Here is a 19,740-nt window from a genome sequence, read left to right as displayed (position 1 = left end):
TAACCAAATATTAACATTGCTGTATGTATACTTTTGACCCAGCAGATTTGGTCACATTTTCAGTAGACCTATAATAAATTCATAGTAGAACAAAACTTCATTAATGTGTTTTGTGACCAACAAGTATGTGCTCTAATCACTAGCACAAAAACGCAAGAGTTTTAGATATTATTGGAAACTCAAGACAGCCATGACATTATGTTCTTTACATCTGTACGTAAACTTTTGATTGCTACTGTATATAATTTAGCAACAGACACATTCATAATAAGATGATTTATTTGTGAATATTTTGCTCATTGTAAGCATACGGCAGCCTAGTGATTTAAGAAACGCATCACACCGTTCGCTTTGTACTTCGACAACATCGCTGATTACTGCTCACTGCAGACTTCATGAAAGCCAACAAACATAATAAAACCTTACTGTACTGTACATTGTCTGCTGGCATGATGTCGACTGTCAGGATGTGTTCTTAGTCCTGTTTATATGAAGAATGACTCATAATCCTCGCAAAGAAAAGGGGGTTTGAACCAAACTTCTTTTCATGTCTTTCTCGCCATTTCTGTGTCTGAATTGGATGCCAAAGTTGACCAATTTCTCGGATCACGTCCTCATCTTTCTCTATGCATGCGAGAGACATGATTTATGATCTGGAATAGACTTTCACGATTTTTGAGGAGAGAAAGCAGCTCACCAGCTGATGATGTCTACGTAGCAGCAACAAGCTTGTTTGTTTTCTGGGACAATGCACTGCTAAAATTAGTGTGTCTAAATTGGATATTTCAGGAGAACATCCGCACCGTAACACAACATAAACAACAGAACAAATACCCAAAACCCCTTGCAGCACTAACTCTTCCGAGATGCTACAATTTACCTCCCCCCATACCCCTTAACCCCCCACATCAACCCCGATTACGTCACATCAAATATTCCACTTTGAAAAAAAATTTGGGTGAAAGATTTTGCATATTTTGTGTGTTTGCCATAAAAAAACATAGTTTTGTTTGACAAAGGGCGGAAAACAAACAAACAAAAGAATCGATATTAGAACAACTAAAACATTTTGAAATGAGGAATAGATCTGAAGTTGATATAGACTCCAGAGATTTAAGAGTTAAATGTAAAATGTATGTATGCCCTGGCACACCATTATCATCATTTCATGACCAAAGCAAAACACTTATTACACTTTTATACTTAAATAAATACACCTATAACTTATTAAATAAAAACATAGAAAAAAACTACCAGCAGTGGTAAAGTTTAGATCTTTGAAGGAAAGAAGAAAGTCAATGAATGTTTATACTGAATACATTTACATATGCATACAAATTTGACTTCTTTTTTAAAATTATTTCTTTTAATGAATTAAGAAACGTTTATGACAACCTTTTTCCAAAACACAATATAGAATTTGAGATATAACAGGATAATGCATACATTTATAATTTATTTTCAAAGCGCTTGCAAAAAAGTGGGACTCCAAAATGTACTGCGAGACCCCATTTTTATGACTTGATGGGCAATTTAAAAATTCCTAGCGCCATCAGTGCTGTCAACAGAGGAGAAAAAAATGCTTTATTTAAATAAATATATTATTTATAAAGCAAGTTCAAGTTCAAGTATCATTGGCAAATTTTCACTTAGTGCTGCCCGCTTTGGCACGCATATATGTGTCCTCTTTTTGGGATTTCAGAATATGGTCAGCCTACCTCAGGTAATGTACTGATATACATTTATGAGAGCTTTTTTAATCTTACCTCTGTTAGGACAGGCTGTTGGTCCCCTCCCAGAAAATGTGCCCCCTTGAGGACATCTGGGAGAAAACGGCCACTCAGGGGTAGCCAGCAAATTTTCCATGATACAAATAGGGAGACGCTGAATAGAGCCAGACCGCAGGTGGTCACCAGCAGGGACAACAGGCTCACAGATACATCTGCAGATAAAAGACAGTGAGAGGCTCAGTGAACTATGAACACGTTTCCAGTGACTAAACAGCAGTACAGGCAAACCAGCACATGGGAGTAGGTACTTTGTTTATTCCAAATAATTTAGTTTTTAAAACACAAAAATTTCAGTTTTTCCCCAAATTCCCGGAATTCCTTAATGCATTGCTCAAATTTAATATGTTAGTACTTCAACATTTCTTTATCGAGTCAACCAATTCCAACACCTACCTTTTCAGGAAATGTATGCTGTTTACAAGCATATCTACATTCCATTAGAATTTTACATTTGGTGTCAGCTCTTCAACATTCAAACCATTTCAACATTCAAATAATTTGCACATTCAAACCATTTCAACATTTCAACCATTTCAAAATACAAATACAAACCATTTCTGCATTCATCATACATTTAAATAGCATTTTAGTTCAGCGTCAAATCTTTAACATTCAAACAATTTCAACATTCCAACTATTCTTACATTCATTCTACATTCCATGAGCATTTCAGTTCAGGTTGATCATTGCAGCATGCACACTCAATTTCTTCAGGAATTGCTTCATCTAGTTAGTGATAGTATACTAAATGTGGATTGTTACGTTCAAGCCTTGATTTTAAAAAATGTTGTTTGGTAAAATGCTTTTGATGATTTCATGTTGTATTTAATGCCTGGGGACACATTTTCTGGGTGCACATAAATATTATGCATCCTCTTCAAGCTTCATATTTGATTAATGAAATAACTCCAAATCCAAAAGTTTTGTTGTAAATTATGTTACATATGTACAGAATAAACCATATGATGTTAGTACACTAACATCATGCTAACTATTTTTTTTTTATTTCATCTTCTGATAGAATAACAATTGACACTAACTCTCCCAGACTCAATTCCACCAATTTGACTAATGAACATTATGACAATGTATTCATAAAGTATCAATAACAACAAATGAAGATAGAATAATATTAACCGCAACATGTAAGTGTAAACCCCTACCCCTCAAAACAAAACGTTATGATGTATAATTTTTTTTAAACAAAGAACACAATTTGAAGTCTTTATTCTTAACTCATCCTGCCATGGTTTTACCAGACCGGCCAACTTGGAATAGATTTTCCTCCATGTGGCCCCAGAGCTAGAATGAGTTTGACACCTCTGCATTGTGGGATTAAATGTATGAGGATTCATACCTAATTACTATGCCACAGAAGTACACACACTCACAGTAGTACTATACAATGGCTCCAGTTTTAAAGGGGAACATTATCACAATTTCAGAAGGGTTAAAACCAATAAAAATCAGTTCCCAGTGGCTTATTTTATTTTTCGAAAATTTTTTAAAAATTTTACCCGTCCCGGAATATCCCTAAAAAAAGCCTTAAAGTGCTTGATTTTCACTATTTGCTTAAGCCACTGTCCATTTCCCTGTGACGTCACATAGCGATTCCAATACAAACAATGGCGAATAGCACAGCAAGATATAGCGACATTAGCTCGGATTCAGACTCAGATTTCAGCGGCTTAAGCGATTCAACAGATTACGCATGTATTGAAACGGATGGTTGTAGTATGGAGGCAGAGAGCGAAAACAAAATTGAAGAAGAAACTGAAGCTATTGAGCGAATAGCTATTGATGCTATTCGGCCATCTTTGCGTTAGCATCGCCGGTAAAATGTGCAGACCAACCGATCAGGACTTTCGCATTGACACTGGATCAACTAAAATCTGTCGAATGGTAAGTGTTTGTTTCGCATTAAATGTGGGTGGAAGGAAACGCTGGATGTAAATATAGTTTCAAATGTACATACAGCTAGCCTAAATAGCATGTTAGCATCGATTAGCTGGCAGTCATGCCGCGACCAAATATGTCTGAATAGCACATAAGTCATAAGTAACATCAACAACACTCACCTTTGTGATTTTGTTGACTTTATCGTTGGGAATGCATCTGCTTTGAGTGTTGCAGGATATCCAGACATTTTTGTCATCTCTGTGCCATCTCTGTCGTAGCATCGCCGGTAAAAACCAAAAGGGGGACTTTTGCATCTTTGACACTGGAGCAACTTAAATCACTCGATTGCTAAGTGTTTGTTTGGCATTAAATGTGATGGAGGGAAAAGGATGAAAATATAGCTACAAATGAGGCATAATGCTGCAATATGTACACACAGCTAACCCAAATAGCATGTTAGCATCGATTAGCATACCATGCTAATCAATGCACATTCTACGTAAATCAACTTGAATCCGTACCTGATCGTGTTGTTACACCCTCCGACAACACACCGACGAGGCATGATGTCTCCAAGGTATCGGAAAACAGTCGAAAAAATGGAAAATAACAGAGCTGATTTGACTCGATGCGTCTGATGTGTAGGGAAAAATGGCGTTGAGTACCGATGTGACGTCACATTCTGACGTCGTCGCTCAGAGAGGCATAAACAGAAAGGCGTTTAATTCGCCAAAATTCACCCATTTAGAGTTCGGAAATCGGTAAAAAAATATATGGTCTTTTTTCTGCTACATCAAGGTATGTATTGACGCTTACACAGGTCTGGTGATAATGTTCCCCTTTAAGACAGTTTACTTTACAACTTTGTCAAGCATTTGTTAGTCTTCGAGCAAGGCGGCATTTCAGTACAGCCCACACACACACTTGTGCTTTATTATCTTTTATTTATTCAGTTTAGCCCTGAAAGTCCAAAGTATGGTAAACTGTCAAATATGCTGGAAGTGCAAAAGATAAGCTGCAGGCAAAGCAGTGCCCAAGTGCAAAGTCTTGTCGAGCTGCTGAAGACATTGAAGAAATGACACAGCTGGTTGCACTTCTGAAAGATGTTTTAAAATCACTTAGCAGGCTTTTAGCATTAAGTCATTTACCTCTGAAGTAGGGCTGAACAATTAATCGACATGCATGCAAATTACTGAGCTTGCGAGAATGAAACAGATGAGTGAATGAGAGGAACAGTTAAGGATCTGACCATGGTTGCTACTTTTTATTTGACAGAGTGCTAGAACAGTACGCCTAATCAATCATTCCTAAACTCAACAAAAAAGTAAGGCCATATGATTGCGGCGCTCACGTATCCGTGGACGGATTCACAGAACTGCCCACTAAACCAGAAACCTCTGTTAAATGCAGACTATCACGAAAATGGACATAGATGTGAGTAAAATGCTGTCATTGGGAGGTAAAGGAACGAAAATGGACATAGATGTGAGTAAAATGCTGTCATTGGGAGGTAAAGGAACATGTGCCCCCGCCATCAGTGTGTGAATGTGTGTGTGAATGGGTGAATGTGGAAATAGTGTCAAAGCGCTCTGAGTACCTTGAAGGTAGAAACACGCTATACAGGTATAACCCATTTACCATTAGTTTGGCAAAATAATGCAGATACTGCTCGTTTATCCCTAAAAACACATCCTAAACCAGACTTGAGCAAATTATGGCCCACGGAACCCGTTAAGCTTTTCAATCTGGCACGCCGGACATTCCCAAATATTTTTTTTAGATCTTTAAGATGGAAACTATAGCTACCATTATGATGTGCAGTGACGTTTTCAAATGACCGTAAGTCTTGAACTATACAAAGTATTTTAATGGTTACTTTCTGCCCTTTTGCGTGATATACTAGTTACTATGGTAATCTACTTATTTACGATGGTAATCTAATTAGATGCTATGGTAATCTAAGTCACAGCAGCTCAGACGAGGCCCTAAGGAGTGTGTTTTCAGAACGGCCAGCCTGAAATGCGGGTGTCAGTGACAGATGCGGAAGGAGATATTTACAACAAACTTCTAAATCTTACTGATATCACAGATATATCAGATTGTAGGTGTGTTTTTTTTCAGCCTTCATGTTCATATTTCGCTGTTTGTTGCATTTTTGTTGCATTTCGCTTGATTGTAAAATATGTCGACAGAGAGGGGGTATGATGTTCATAAGTTGTCAATATTCGGTGTTTTAGCCTTCATAGTTAATATTGTAAATCCCACATTCTTTATTTTCATGTACATTCTGGGTGTCTCATTCAGTAAAAGCAATGTAAAATTCCGTTCCGTTTTTTAAGGCGGTCCGTCATAACGTTTTTAGCATTCAATCAGACATCGTTGTGAGGTTTTGAAATCGTGTTCCAAAAGATAAATATACCGGCACCCAGACTTGTTTTTTTATCAAAACTTGGTCTCCTGAGTCAAAATAATTGCCCAGGCCCGTCCTAAACTAAACAATGAAAACCACCTAAAACAATCCATGCACCCACAACACATCGTATCTACTTGAGAAGCTATGGCTTCTTTTTTTTTTTTTTTTCAACAGCCTCAAGTCGTCTCTACATGTCAAACTCAGAACAACGGCACACTTCAGACCTTTACAATAACAGCGCTAACATCTGGCCTCACTGCGCTAACAAAATAAAAGTTTCAAAACGTGCCTTACACAAGTATAATCTACTGAAAGCACTTATTTATAAATTTACACAATTATTATGCGTTGACTTAAAATATTGGTCAGAATTGTCCAGATGTGTTGCACAATTTTTTTTGCATTTGATTAATGACCATTTTATTAAATTTCATAAAGGACAAAAAAAGCACACACTCTATGGTAGTAAAGTAAGTTTAAAAGTTTTACATGGAAAAACTTATTACATTTTTTTTTATGTTGCTATTTTTTTTTTCAATGTATTGTTGTTAGTATTATTATTATTATTATTATCTTAATTGTTGTGGTGTATTCCTAACTAAATTATATCCGCTCTTCTTTTAAATGACATTTAATCTGCTCATTGGACTTGTGGTTAGAGTGTGCGTCCTGAGACTGGAAGGTCGTGAGTTTAAACCCCGGCCGAGTAATACCAAAGACTATAGAAATGAGACCCATTACCTCCCTGCTTGGCAGTGAGCATCAAGAGTTGCAATTGGGGGTTAAGTCAACACAATGATTCCCGAGCACGGCCACCGCTGCTGCTCACAGCTCCCCTCACCTCCTAGGAGGTGGACAAGGGGATGGGTCAAATGCAGAAGATAAATTCGCCACACAGTGTGTGTGTGTGTGTGTGACTTTTAACTTTTAACTTAAAGTTGAGCTTTGGTGGTACAATAAATGCTCATATTTTCAAATTAATAAAACATCTTGTTAATCGTGATTTCAATATCAATCATATTAATTGTGATTATCATTTTTGTCATAATCGTCCAATCCTACTCTGAAGAGAACAAACTTCCTAAACCCTTTTTACAGGCAGTGTCACTGCAACTATATTTGCAAGTTGGATTCATTAGGAGAGCCAGATATTTAATGTGTTTGTTTTAACAAATCAGGGATCATTGTGCATTAGAAAATCCTTTAATCATTAAAATCAGTTTTGGCTTTCATCTCACAAAGGGAAGTTGAGATGAGCATCCCAAAGCCCGCAAAAAGTGTGGCTTGTGCAGCCCTTTGAGACACTTGTGATTTAGGGCTATATAAGTAAACATTGATTGATTGATTGATTGATTGATTCATTGACTATTGTTACATTCATTCTACATTCCAAGGCCATTTCAGTTCAGGTTCATCATTGGAGCATGCACACGCAATTTGCTTCATTTAGTTAGTGATACTATACAAAATGTGGATTGTTACGTTCGAGCCTTGATTTTGAAAAAAGTTGTTGGTAAAATGCTTTTGATGATCTGTACAGTTCATGTTGTACTTAATGACCGGGGACACATTTTCTGGGTGCACATACATATGTACATAACTATTATGTATTTTTATAGCCTCAATGCATATTTCAGGCATAATTGTTCTGCTTCCAATACGCATCATTCTCTTTTTCTAATAAATTCACGTCAACATTGAAATTCAACACTGAAATAGCATTTGTGCATTTATGAAAAAAAAAAAAGAAAATTTAAATAAAAATCTCAGGTGTTCACCCCCACTCAGATAACAGCACCCACCCACCACCACTTCAACGTGCGCTATATTGTACCAGACGTGCGAAAGCTTTGTCGATGTATACTAAGTTCTGGGCGCTCCAGGATTTTATAATTTTTTTAAATTACACTCATTAAATTACACTCATTATCAGAAGCAACAAAATATCCAGTGCATCCCTAAAGTATTCACAGCGCTTTACTTTTTTCCAAATGTTGCTGTTTTAGACACATTTTTGTCCTGAAATTCTACTGTCCATACCCCATGAAGACAACATGAGAGGTGTTTAAAAAAAAAAAATGGTTTGGCGACTTGTCCAGGGTGTACACCGCCTTCCGCCCGATTCCAGCTGAGATAGGCGCCAGCGCCCCCCGCCACCCCAAAAGGGAATAAGCGGTAGGAAATGGATGGATGGATGGATGTTTGTACCCTTAGTAAAACAAAACAAAAAAATCCCATGTATATAAGTATTCACAGTCTTTTCTCTATACTTGGTTGATGCACCGTTGGCAGCAATGTGCGTTTCAACTAGTGTTGTCCCGATACCAATATGTTGAAATGAAATGAATTATATTTATATAGTGCTTTTTCTCTAGTGACTAAAAGCGCTTTACATAGTGAAACACAATATCTAATTTTTACATTCAAACCAGTGGAGGTGGCACTGGGAGCAGGTGGGTGAAGTGTCTTGCCCAAGGACAAAACGGCAGTGACTAGGATGACGGAAGCGGGGATCTAACCTGCAACCCTCAAGTTGCTGGCACGGCTGCTCTGCTAACCGAGCTATACCGCCCCCGTTGGTACCGGTACCAAAATTAATTGAATACTTTTCTGTACTTTTTTTTTAAAATAAAGGGGACCACAAAAAATGCATTACTGGCTTTATTTTACAAAAAATCTTAGGGTACATTAAACATATGTTTCTTATTGCAGGTTTGTCCTTAAATAAAATAGTGAACATTCAACACAACTTGTCTTATATTAGTAAGTAAGCAAACAAAGGCTCCCAATTTAGCTGCTGTCATTTATTATTCTATTATTTAGTCAACATTATTAAGGACATGTGGTAGAAAATGTTGTATTAATCTACTTGTTCATTTACTGTTAACATCTGCTTACTTTCTCTTTTCACATGTTCTATCTACACTTCTGTTAAAATGTAATGAACACGTATTCTTCTGTTGTTTGACACTTTACATTAGTTTTGGATGATGCCACAAATTTGGGTATCAATCTGATACCAAATTGTTACAGGATCATACATTGGTCATATTCAAAGTCCTCATGTGTCCAGGGACATATTTCCTGAGTTTATAAATAAAATATACTGTGGAGAGACGGAGCTGACGAGCCGACAGCGGGCTCGGACGAACGATGGTCCGGCCCAAGATGGCGGCGAGAAGGTGGATCATGCAGCGAAGTAGAGAGGCGGGCCCGCCTGGAGCGACACTGCAGCCATCAGTGTCAGGTGCGTACACCACACACCTGCGCTCAATCCTATCATCTTCTGCTGCAGCATAAAAGGGGCGAAGGAGGAGCACTTGGGGCAGAAGTAGGAGAGGAACAACCCGACACGAACGACCACGAGAGCGACGGTAAAGACCAGATCAGAGATGAGTCCCCGCAACAGACGCAGCCATTGGACACCGAAAGGTGTGCCGCGACCAGCAGGAAGAGCCAGCACGCCAGAAATTGCCGCGTTAGACTGGCCAGACCAAAGGTGTATTGAAATAATAAATCAGAGTCAAACCTGCTATGATGCATCTTGCAACGATCAGCACTGCACCCCACACGATGACGGCAAGAGACGCGTCACATATACATTTTAAAAAAACGAAAGAAGATGTGATGTCAAAAAATAGACATAATCATAATAGTATCGACTAGATACACTCCTGTCCTTGGTATCATTACAGTGGATATTAGGTGTAGATCCACCAATGGTGTTTGATTACATTTTGACGCCAGTGAGCTATGGTGTGTAGTGAAGTATGTTTGGCTTTTCCTCGTCCTGCAGGGATGATACTTGTAAGAAACTTACTTAATTTGTCTCCATGGAGGCGAGGATTAGTGATTTAGAAGTAGCTCAAACACTGCTGACTGGGGCTGGACTTTAGCTGCTAGCTAGCTAGCCATGTTTTAAAGCACCTCTTCCGGTGGGCATTTCAGTGTTATAACTTCACCTTTATCTTGAGTTTTCAAGCCAAAATGCGTCCGTTCTCCCTTTTCTGTCTACACACTGTGTCTGCTTGTAAGTAATCTGTGATTGTGCGCTACCAAACATGCTCGTAAACCAACAATGACATGACGTGACGACGACTGTGGCACGGAGGCGGGGGCGGACCGGTACTTTTCAGAGGCGGTATAGTACCGAATATGATTCATTAGTATCGCGGTACTATACTAAAATCGGTATACTGTACAACCCTAGTTTCAACCATGTTTGAGACTTATATTTTGTTGTTTTTAGTTCATTGTAGTTTTCCACTCCCCGACTTGTTCCTGATTAGCAATCATGACACACATGTTGATGGTTGTAAATCAGGATGCTTTAGGAAGGGGCTGGCATACAGTATAAGACATTTCTCTGCTATGCTGTTGCTAATTCTAAGTAGATTGTTCACCTGTGATTTTCCATTACATACATTTAAGAACAGGACAAGGGTTGGTGTATACTTTCATATTTAGGAGTCATTATTACCCTTTCACTTCTGGGAAATTGTTCTCTGGGCAGATGAAGTGCAAGTTGATATAGGAGGCCACTCAAGTGTGAATAGGCTTTCTCAGGCACGTCTAATTCCACAAGTGCATCTAACAGCATGGCGGAGACCAATAGATACTTCCAGAGAAGAAGACCTTGAGGGGTAATTGTGTTCACAATGTCATTTTCCATCATATCTCCATTTGTTCTATCTTATTCTTCTTCAAGCTCATCAGAAAGAGTTCCCCGCATTACAGTATTTTGAAGCAACTCAGATGCATGTAGAAAAAACTCCAGTGGACTTTTTATACATAAAGCAGATCGCATTAAAGGAGTCATAATATTATTATTTTGTTCTAAATGTAAAACACTTCCTTGTGGTCTACATAACATGTATTGGTGGTTCTTTGGTCAAAATGTTGCATAGATTATGTTTTACAGATCATCTTCAAGACGCTTTTTGACAGTCGCTTTTGGATGCGCCGTTTTGTGGGAGGTCTTATTTACGTGGCTCACTTTCGGCAGCGTCTTCTCTCCATCATCTTTGTTGTAGCGGTGTATTTAGCGTGCAAGGACGGGAGTGGAATAAGTGTCAAAAGATGGAGCTAACTGTTTTAATGACATTCAGACTTTACTTAAACCAATAACGGAGCAGCATCTCCTCAACTGTGGCTCACAACCTTCTGGTCAGAACTCTAATAACTAAAGTTGCTTGGCTGAATAATGTAAAGTTTTAGCGCTTTCATGGCGAGTTTACTGACAGATATAAGTAAGAACTTTACACTACTTTATGTTAGAAATGGCAACAGCGGAGAATGAATGTCACATAACAAGAAGACAGAGAAAAAGAAGAAGCTTATCAACTACTGCGTCAACACGAACTACAAAGGCGGAAGTGCGCAATTTTTCAGGATTCATGCAGACCCCAAATACAGATCAGCAGGTACCAGAAGGTAAGAAAAGTTATTTTTGCATAATATTGCGAAACAAAACGCCAGACAATATATCTTACCTTGTACACACACCATAATAATACTCGTAAGCTTAATGCGCCGACAATCTTTGCGGCTTCATAGCTTACCAAAGTTGTACTAAAACATTTTGATAGATTTTTGAGTGCCATGTGTAATGTTGTATATTTTCAATGGAATATTTAAAATGTTGGTGTTGCTTACTTGAGACATATTGCCATCATAGTGGCAATATACAATTATGTCTTATGTTTTACTGCCATCTACTGGTCACACTTATCATTACATCATATACCAACTAAAATAGCTCTGAGGTGGGTAAGCCCAACCAAATGTATTCCTTACATTAGACGCATCGGGTTATAAGGCGCATTGTCGAGTTTTGAGGGGAAAAAAATGATTTTAAGTGTGCCTTATAGTCTGAAAAATACAGTACATATTAAAATCCTCCTGTGTCCAGGGAATTATTCCCTGAATCTGTAACAGACATTGAAAATATATATTTGCTTGAATGCACTAAAGCACGGTCAGCGCTCTGATTTGCGAAACGAGGCAGGCACAAAGCAGTCAGTACTGATTTGCAGCTATATGAACAGAGTTCCAGCCTGGGTCAGAAGAGAGCACTGGAGATAATACACAGAGCGTGCCTTGTGTAGGGATAAACACTAACTTCGCATAGAGGACGACACCCTTGTCCAATTGTGCTCTTGCTTTGATGTGTCACACTGATGATTGTAATTGAGTTAATATAGATTGTAGCACATAAAAAAAAACCAACATCTAAATTCAGCTTTTAAATGATCTTCAATCCATTTTTAAATCAACAGAACACTTGTCGACATTACCTGAAAGACAGCCTTTCCCGGAGCTACAGGGTGTCTAGACTTTCAAGGTCGCCTTACAGACTGCAATCACGGTCTTTAGTTCTGTACAGCTGGTGGCAGCTAATAACATGAATAGCTCCACTAATCAGTAAGTTCACTACAGAATTATCATTAAATTTCTCCGAGAATGTGATTAATTGAATACTTGCTTGAGCATGTGTCCTGTGGAGTGTGTTGTGCTCCCAGGCATAACTCAAAACAACATGGAGGCAAGAGTCTATTTGGTAGGCCAGGCACAGTGTAACGCTCAAAGAGGGCACTTTTTCCTCTCTGTCAATCAAGGCCAACAGAGAACCCCTTCTTTTTCTGGCCATGTCCATATAACAGGAGCATTTTCAAAACGTGTAATTGGTTCAATATTTGGGCCTTTCATTAAAGGGGAGCATTATCACAATTTCAGAAGGGTTAAAACCATAAAAATCAGTTCCCAGTAGCTTATTTTATTCTTCGAAGTTTTTTTCAAAATTTTACCCATCATGGAATATCCCGAAAAAAGGCTTTAAAGTCCTACTGAAATGAGATGTTCTTATTTAAACGGGGATAGCAGGTCCATTCTATGTGTCATACTTGATCATTTTGCGATATTGCCATATTTTTACTGAAAGGATTTAGTAGAGAACATCCACGATAAAGTTCGCAACTGGAGAAAAGCCCTGCTTCTACCGGAAGTCGCAGACGATGACGTCACATGTTAATGGCTCCTCATATATTCACATTGATTTTAATGGGAGCCTCCAACAAAAACAGCTATTCAGACCGAGAAAACGACAATTTCCCCATTAATTTGAGCGAGGATGAAAGATTCGTGTTTAGGATATTGATAACGACGGACTAGAAAAAAAAAAAAAAAAAGTTAAAAAAAAAAACTAAATGCGATTGCAATCACGTTGCATTGGGACGGATTTATATGTTTTTAGAGACATTTACTAGGATAATTCTGGGAAATCCCTTATCTTTCTATTGTGTTGCTAGTGTTTTAGTGAGTTTAACAGTACCTGATAGTCGGAAGTGTACGTCTACGGCCGTATGTTGACGCGCAGTTTCTCAGGGAAGTCGACGGCAGCTGTACGGGAGGCACAAGCTCAGCTGATATCAGAATAGAGACGACTTTTTAACCACAATTTTCTCACCGAAACCTGCTGGTTGACATTCAGTTGGGATCCATGTTCGCTGTGATCCATAGTAAAGTTTCACGTCCGTGAATTTTAAACAAGGAATCACCGTGTGTTTGTGTGGCTAAAGGCTAAAGCTTTCCAACTCCGTCTTTCTACTTTGACTTTTCCAATATTAATTGAACAAATTGCAAAAGATTCAGCAACACAGATCTCCAAAATACTGTGTAATTATGCCGACTTTTAGCTGTGTGTGTACGCAGTGCTAATATTCATAACAGCCCGTGACGTCACGCGTACACGTCATCATTACGCGACGTTTTCAAGAAAAAAGTCCCGGGAAATTAAAAATTGCAATTTAGTAAACTAAAAAGGCCATAATAGGCATGTGTTGCAATCTTAATATTTCATCGTTGATGTATAAACTATCAGACTGCATGGTGGGTAGTAGTGGGTTTCAGTAGGCCTTTAAAGTGCCTGATTTTCATTATCTTGTAAATCCACTGTCTATTTACCTGTGATGTCATATAGTGATGCCAACATGACGGATAGCACAGCAAGCTATAGCGACATTAGCTCGGATTCAGACTCGGATTTCAGCGGCTTAAGCGTCTTTTGACACTGGAGCAACTTAAATCTGTCGATTGGTAAGTGTTTGTTTGGCATTAAATGTGGGTGGAGGGAAAGGCTGGATGCAAATATAGCTACAAATGTACATACAGCTAGCCTAAATAGCATGTTAGCATTGATTAGCTGGCAGTTGTTGTAAGCACAATACCAATGGGGCGCAATTTGCAAAATGCGCAACCACATTTTGCAAATTTAATGTCAAATGAAATCAAATGTTTATTGGATTCATCACTATACAGTGTACATCCCCGACTAAACTACTACCACAACTTGGTTTAATAAGAGAAGTGTGGATTCAGGCCAGGCGGCATATTTCAAGTTCCAGGTAACCCTACATTATTATATTTTATAAATAGTAAACCAAGTTGTGGTAGTAGTTTAGTCGTGGATGTATACTGTATAGTGATGAATCCAATAAACATTTGATTTGATTTGACATTAAATTTTGCAAAATGCGGTTGCGTATTTTGCAAATCGCGCCCCATTTGTATTGTGCTTACTGTACAATGAGCGAATAATAGAAAGGCGTTTAATTCACCAAAAAATTCACTTATTTAGAGTTCGGAAATCGGTAAAAAAAACATATGGTCTTTTTTCTGCAACATCAAGGTATATATTGACGCTTACATAAGTTTGGTGATAATGTTCCCCTTTAATCCCAGAATACACCTCAGCTTTCAATCGGAATTCAGACCAAATGCTGTACGAATAAAACCAATGCTGTTATTCAAAAAGCACCAATATTTTTTTTTTTTAAAGTATCCTTAATACGATTCTTATTCACAAAAGTTTTGATACTATATTTTTGCATGCACTGCCTCAGAAAACCTGAAGCATGTTATCATAGTTGCAGTTTCTTTTTGCTGTCACTTTATTTTCAACTGTTTATCCTGAGGTTCTGTTAATTGCTAAATGTTGTGGTATGTTTTTTGCAATTGTTATGTGAGTAGAATAGTTTCTATTAAAATGTATATATATTCTTTTTTTTTTTTTATCCCTGTGGTATCAAATATTTAATATTTTCCAGTGTATCGGTATCGAGTTGAACATTTTAGTATCGTCACAACCCTAGCTAGTTGTTGCATATTCAAAACATCCCGTATAGAAAAAGGAAAATTACTACTAAGCCTAAAAAGTGCCCCTTGCAGACAATATTCTGTGATACGATGGTTCATGGTTACAAACAATCAATCAATCAATCAATCAATGTTTACTTATATAGCCCTAAATCAATAGTGTCTCAAAGGGCTGCACAAACCACAACACAAACCACTACGACATCCTCGGTAGGCCCACATAAGGGCAAGGAAAGGACGTCGGTGACAATGATGACCCAGTGGGACGTCGGTGACAATGATGACTAGGAGAACCTTGGAGAGGAGGAAAGCAAAGGATGTCGAGTGGGTCTAACATGACACTGTGAAAGTTCAATCCATAATGGATCCAACACAGCAGCGAGAGTCCCGTTCACAGCGGAGCCAGCAGGAAAACATCCGAACCGGAGGCGGATCAGCAGCGCAGAGATGTCCCCAGCCGATTCACAGGCAAGCAGTACATGTCCACCGGATCGAACCGGATCGTTAATGCGGTTGAAAATGGATGGACTTTCTTCAGGCTTCAGATAAGCTGAAATGTGGATGAGCGATATCAAATAGAGGGGAAGCCTTAACAATCTATTATCAACAGAAAAGATCAGAGCCACGTTATCACTGTTTTACAGTATGAGTGGATTTCCCACGTGGGACCTCTAACACTGATGTTCTCCTGCCTCTGATGTGAATCAATAATAACAAAAGCACAGATGGTTGCTTGATGGATTCACACCAAAAGTGCATGTTTAAAGTCAGCTGGCCAACCTGCTATACTGCATAATATCTTACCTTTATCAGCCCTTAAACTAATAAATAGCTGGCTGGCCACTGCTTAAACAATATACAGTCATTGTATTATGACAGCTTTGGTTTTTATTTGTGACCGGACCTCATGAAATTCTCAACATTTTCTGAAAAGCTTAATCTCCACTGCTCTGCCTGACATGCACACAGAGTTACACAACAACCAGTCAGCGATGCTGCGATAATAGTGTCACGACCTGTCAGGTCTGACTACGTTCTGTCTTTCATTATGTACTGTATTTGTTTACTTTCTCGGATTCGTATTTTTGTCCACTTCCCGTTTGGCTCCACCACTCCTCTGGCCTGAATGCTGTCTCCCGATTGGCAATCAGGGCTGGATCGTTAAGTCTCTAACGTGAATTTTGTTGCTTTACACAAGTCATTGCTTTGTAATTCCATGCTACATAGCTTTTCTTGTGTTCCCTTTGCACTTCTGGATGCACTAGTCCTTAGGATTTGTTATTAAAGTCTCTTCTTGCCTAGACGTTGTCTCCTGGCTCCGCATCTTGGAGTCAGAACAACAGCGATCATGCGAGTTCATGACAAATAGCTGCCAGACTGGCAACAAAAAAATCTAAAGAGTCACTTGAAAGCTAAAAGAGCAGACTATTTTTGGGAGCCGAGCCAAAAGAACCGACTCCCTTGAGGAGACAAAATTACCATCACAAATTTCCTAGGAAATACAAATTGTCTCTGGTTTAACATGGTTAACTGGTACCGGACATGACTGTGTGAAACAAATTACTGCGAAGTCGGATGATTAATGAATAAAATAGTTTCATACTAAGAGTGTAATTTTTTTTTTAAGTCCTTCTAAAAAGTTTTTAACGCCATAAAAGCCCTCTAAACAGGAAATAACACCCATATAGTCCGTCACTTTTACGCTATTTTCACCTGATATAGTAGCTTTAATTGTGTTCTACTGTAGAATACAGCAGAGTTTTTCAAACGTTTTTGAGCCATGGTACATTTTTTCATTGAAAAAATTCAGAGGTATACCACCAGCAGAAAACATAAAAACATGCAGCCGATATTGACGATAAAAAGTTGTTCTCGTACTTGTTGGATACAAATTCAAACCATAATCAACCATGCATCAAAATAACTCTTGTCTCAAAGTACTGTCAAGACCTGTCACATCACGCCTTGACTATTTTGAGTTGTTTGCTGTTTTCCTGTGTGTAGTGTTTTAGTTCTTGTCTTGCGTTCCTATTTTAGTGGCTTTTCCTTTTTTCTTGGTATTTTTCTGTAACAGTTTCATTTCTTCCTTGAACGCTATTCCCCCGCACTTGCTTTTTTTTAGCAATCAAGAATATTTAAGTAGTGCGGACGCTATCCTTCTTTGTGAAGACATTGTTGATTGTCATGTCATGTACGGGATGTACTTTGTGGACGCCTTCTCTGCTCCACACGCTGTAATTCTTTGCTGTCGTCCAACATTCTGTTTTTGTTTGCTTTGCAGCCAGATCAGTTTTAGTAGCCATCCCCAAGCTTCAATGTATTTTCTTAGCGGCAATCCCCTTTGGTTTATTTGTGGTTTAAAATGTCGTCTGTATATTGTGAGCACAACAAACCATGTTCCCGTCATCGACATCTACGACATTAACTACTTGCTGCCACCTACTGACATGGAAGAGTATAAGATGGTGACTCTGCCAAGTTCTAGACCAGGGGTCGGGAACCTTTTTGGCTAAGAGAGCCATGAAAGCCAAATATTTCAAAATGTATTTCTGTGAGAGCCATATTATATTTTTTAACGCTGAATACAACTAAATGAGTGCATTTTTAAGTAAGACCAACATTTTTTGAGCATAATAAGTCTCTTCTTCTTTTTAATAACATTGTTATTCTAAAAGTTAACCAATAATAAATATGATACTTCTTACCATTAATGCGACATATTGGACAGGTGTGACAGAAAACGAATGGTTGGATTATAATGCATGAGAATGTTTTATAATTTGAACGTTATTTTTAACAATGTGATTACCAGCGGAATTGTTAGTTACTTATCATGTTAACAGTTTAGCAATGTCAGCTAAGATTTATCTGAGAGCCAGATGCAGTCATCAAAAGAGCCGCATCTGGCTCTAGAGCCATAGGTTCCCTACCCCTGCTCTAGACAATACCGATACTCAACAACGGCACATTATTTGCGTATTATAATTATTGTTTGCAAAAAATATTTTTAGCCCAAATAGGTGAAATTACATAATCCCCCACGACACACCAAACTGTATCTCACGGCACACTAGTGGTTGAAAAACACTGGATTACAATATTCACTCAGAATCCTTCAGGCGACATTGTTATGACTGTCGCCTGGCCACCAAAACACAGATGTAGAAATACTCACATGCTGGGTAATTCGTCTAAGACCTGTCATGCCTGTAAATCCGTTTTATGTTTGATCATGTTATGTTTTGTTTTGGACTCTTGTTTCCTGTTTTGCACTACCTGGTTCTGTTTGTTGCCATAGATACTCGTTAGTTTCCAACTGGTCTCCGAGTCACGCCCCTGCCCTCAGCCCCACACCTGTTTCTCATCACCATAGCCACTATTTAAGTCATTTGCTTTCTGTTTCTCGGTCTGGAAACTTTGCATTCTGCTATTGCTTGCATACTGCTTAATGCTTGCTGCTCCAAACTTCATGCCATGCCATTCAGTTTTGTCCACGTCAAGTAAGTTTTTGTTATTTAAGCCATTGTGCTAGTTTTGTTCATAGTTCATTATTCATGCCATCGAGCAAGTGTTTTTGTTTCATGTTTGTATGTTGTAGTCTAGCATTAGTACCTCCTTGTGTGTGCCCTTTGTTTGCTTATTTTTGTATTTAGTGTATTAATAAATTCATCATGTACTCACATTCTCGCCTGGCTCGTCACTAATATTCTCTGCATTGAAGAAGCAATACAAATCCAAGTCACAGTCCTGACAAGACCCTGTCTACATTAATTTAGATAACTCATTACACAAATAATTATTTCGCCTGGGACATGTTTCAGCCACACTAAATCATCGGTTCCCCTCCTTGGATAATTTTTTACACGGGTAAGTGCGCCGTGTATTTCTTGAATCTCCGGTTCTTAGCTTTGTATGGACTCATTGATTGTTTACAAACTGAGTTTGGAGAGGAAGTGACACCAGAAAGACGTGCCCCACACAGGAAGTGACACCAGAAAGACGTGCCCCACACAGGAAGTGAGGCCAGAAAGAACGCGCCACGACCAGCTTCATATTAAAGCGGTTTTGTAACTCGGACCTAAGCACTGGAAACATGGAGACGAGTCATCCAGAGATGCCCTTGTTTCTCTTTCCGTCTGTAAAGACGCTAGTGGAAATCACACATGAATACCTTAAGAGAAAGCGACTGCAGCTATTTCGGATACAACACTTCTCAGTCGGCAAGAGAACTTTCGAATGTCAAGGTCAGCTGTGATTCTACCCAACAAAAAACTTTGTCTATTTTTCGAAGTACAGACGAGAATGCGGGCTCCCATGGATGTGGTTAAAAAGGCTTTGTATTACCTGGCCGTCAAGGGAAGACTTTGAAAAACGGCGAATGCATTTGGACTGGAAAAGTAGACTGTATCAGTTGTTGTCCGCCGTGTATGTCGCGGACTCAAAGTCTAGGTCCAGAGTATATAAAGTCACCAAAAACAAATGGCC

The 19,740-nt window shown here is 38.7% G+C and overlaps 1 protein-coding gene across 1 annotated transcript in view; it reads right to left on the bottom strand.

Moving 5' to 3' along the window:
- Nucleotides 1-19,740, bottom strand: part of syt9b (synaptotagmin IXb) — a 108,406-nt gene that overhangs the window by 56,792 nt on the left and 31,874 nt on the right. The window contains exon 2 of the mRNA XM_061917387.1: nt 1,767-1,942. Coding sequence (XP_061773371.1) covers nt 1,767-1,942 — 176 coding nt within the window. The remainder of the gene's footprint in view (nt 1-1,766; nt 1,943-19,740) is intronic.

This window comes from Nerophis ophidion, linkage group LG12, assembly GCF_033978795.1.
Source record: "Nerophis ophidion isolate RoL-2023_Sa linkage group LG12, RoL_Noph_v1.0, whole genome shotgun sequence".
NCBI classification, from domain to species: Eukaryota; Metazoa; Chordata; class Actinopteri; order Syngnathiformes; family Syngnathidae; genus Nerophis; species Nerophis ophidion.
This window is presented reverse-complemented; position numbering and strand designations above follow the sequence as displayed.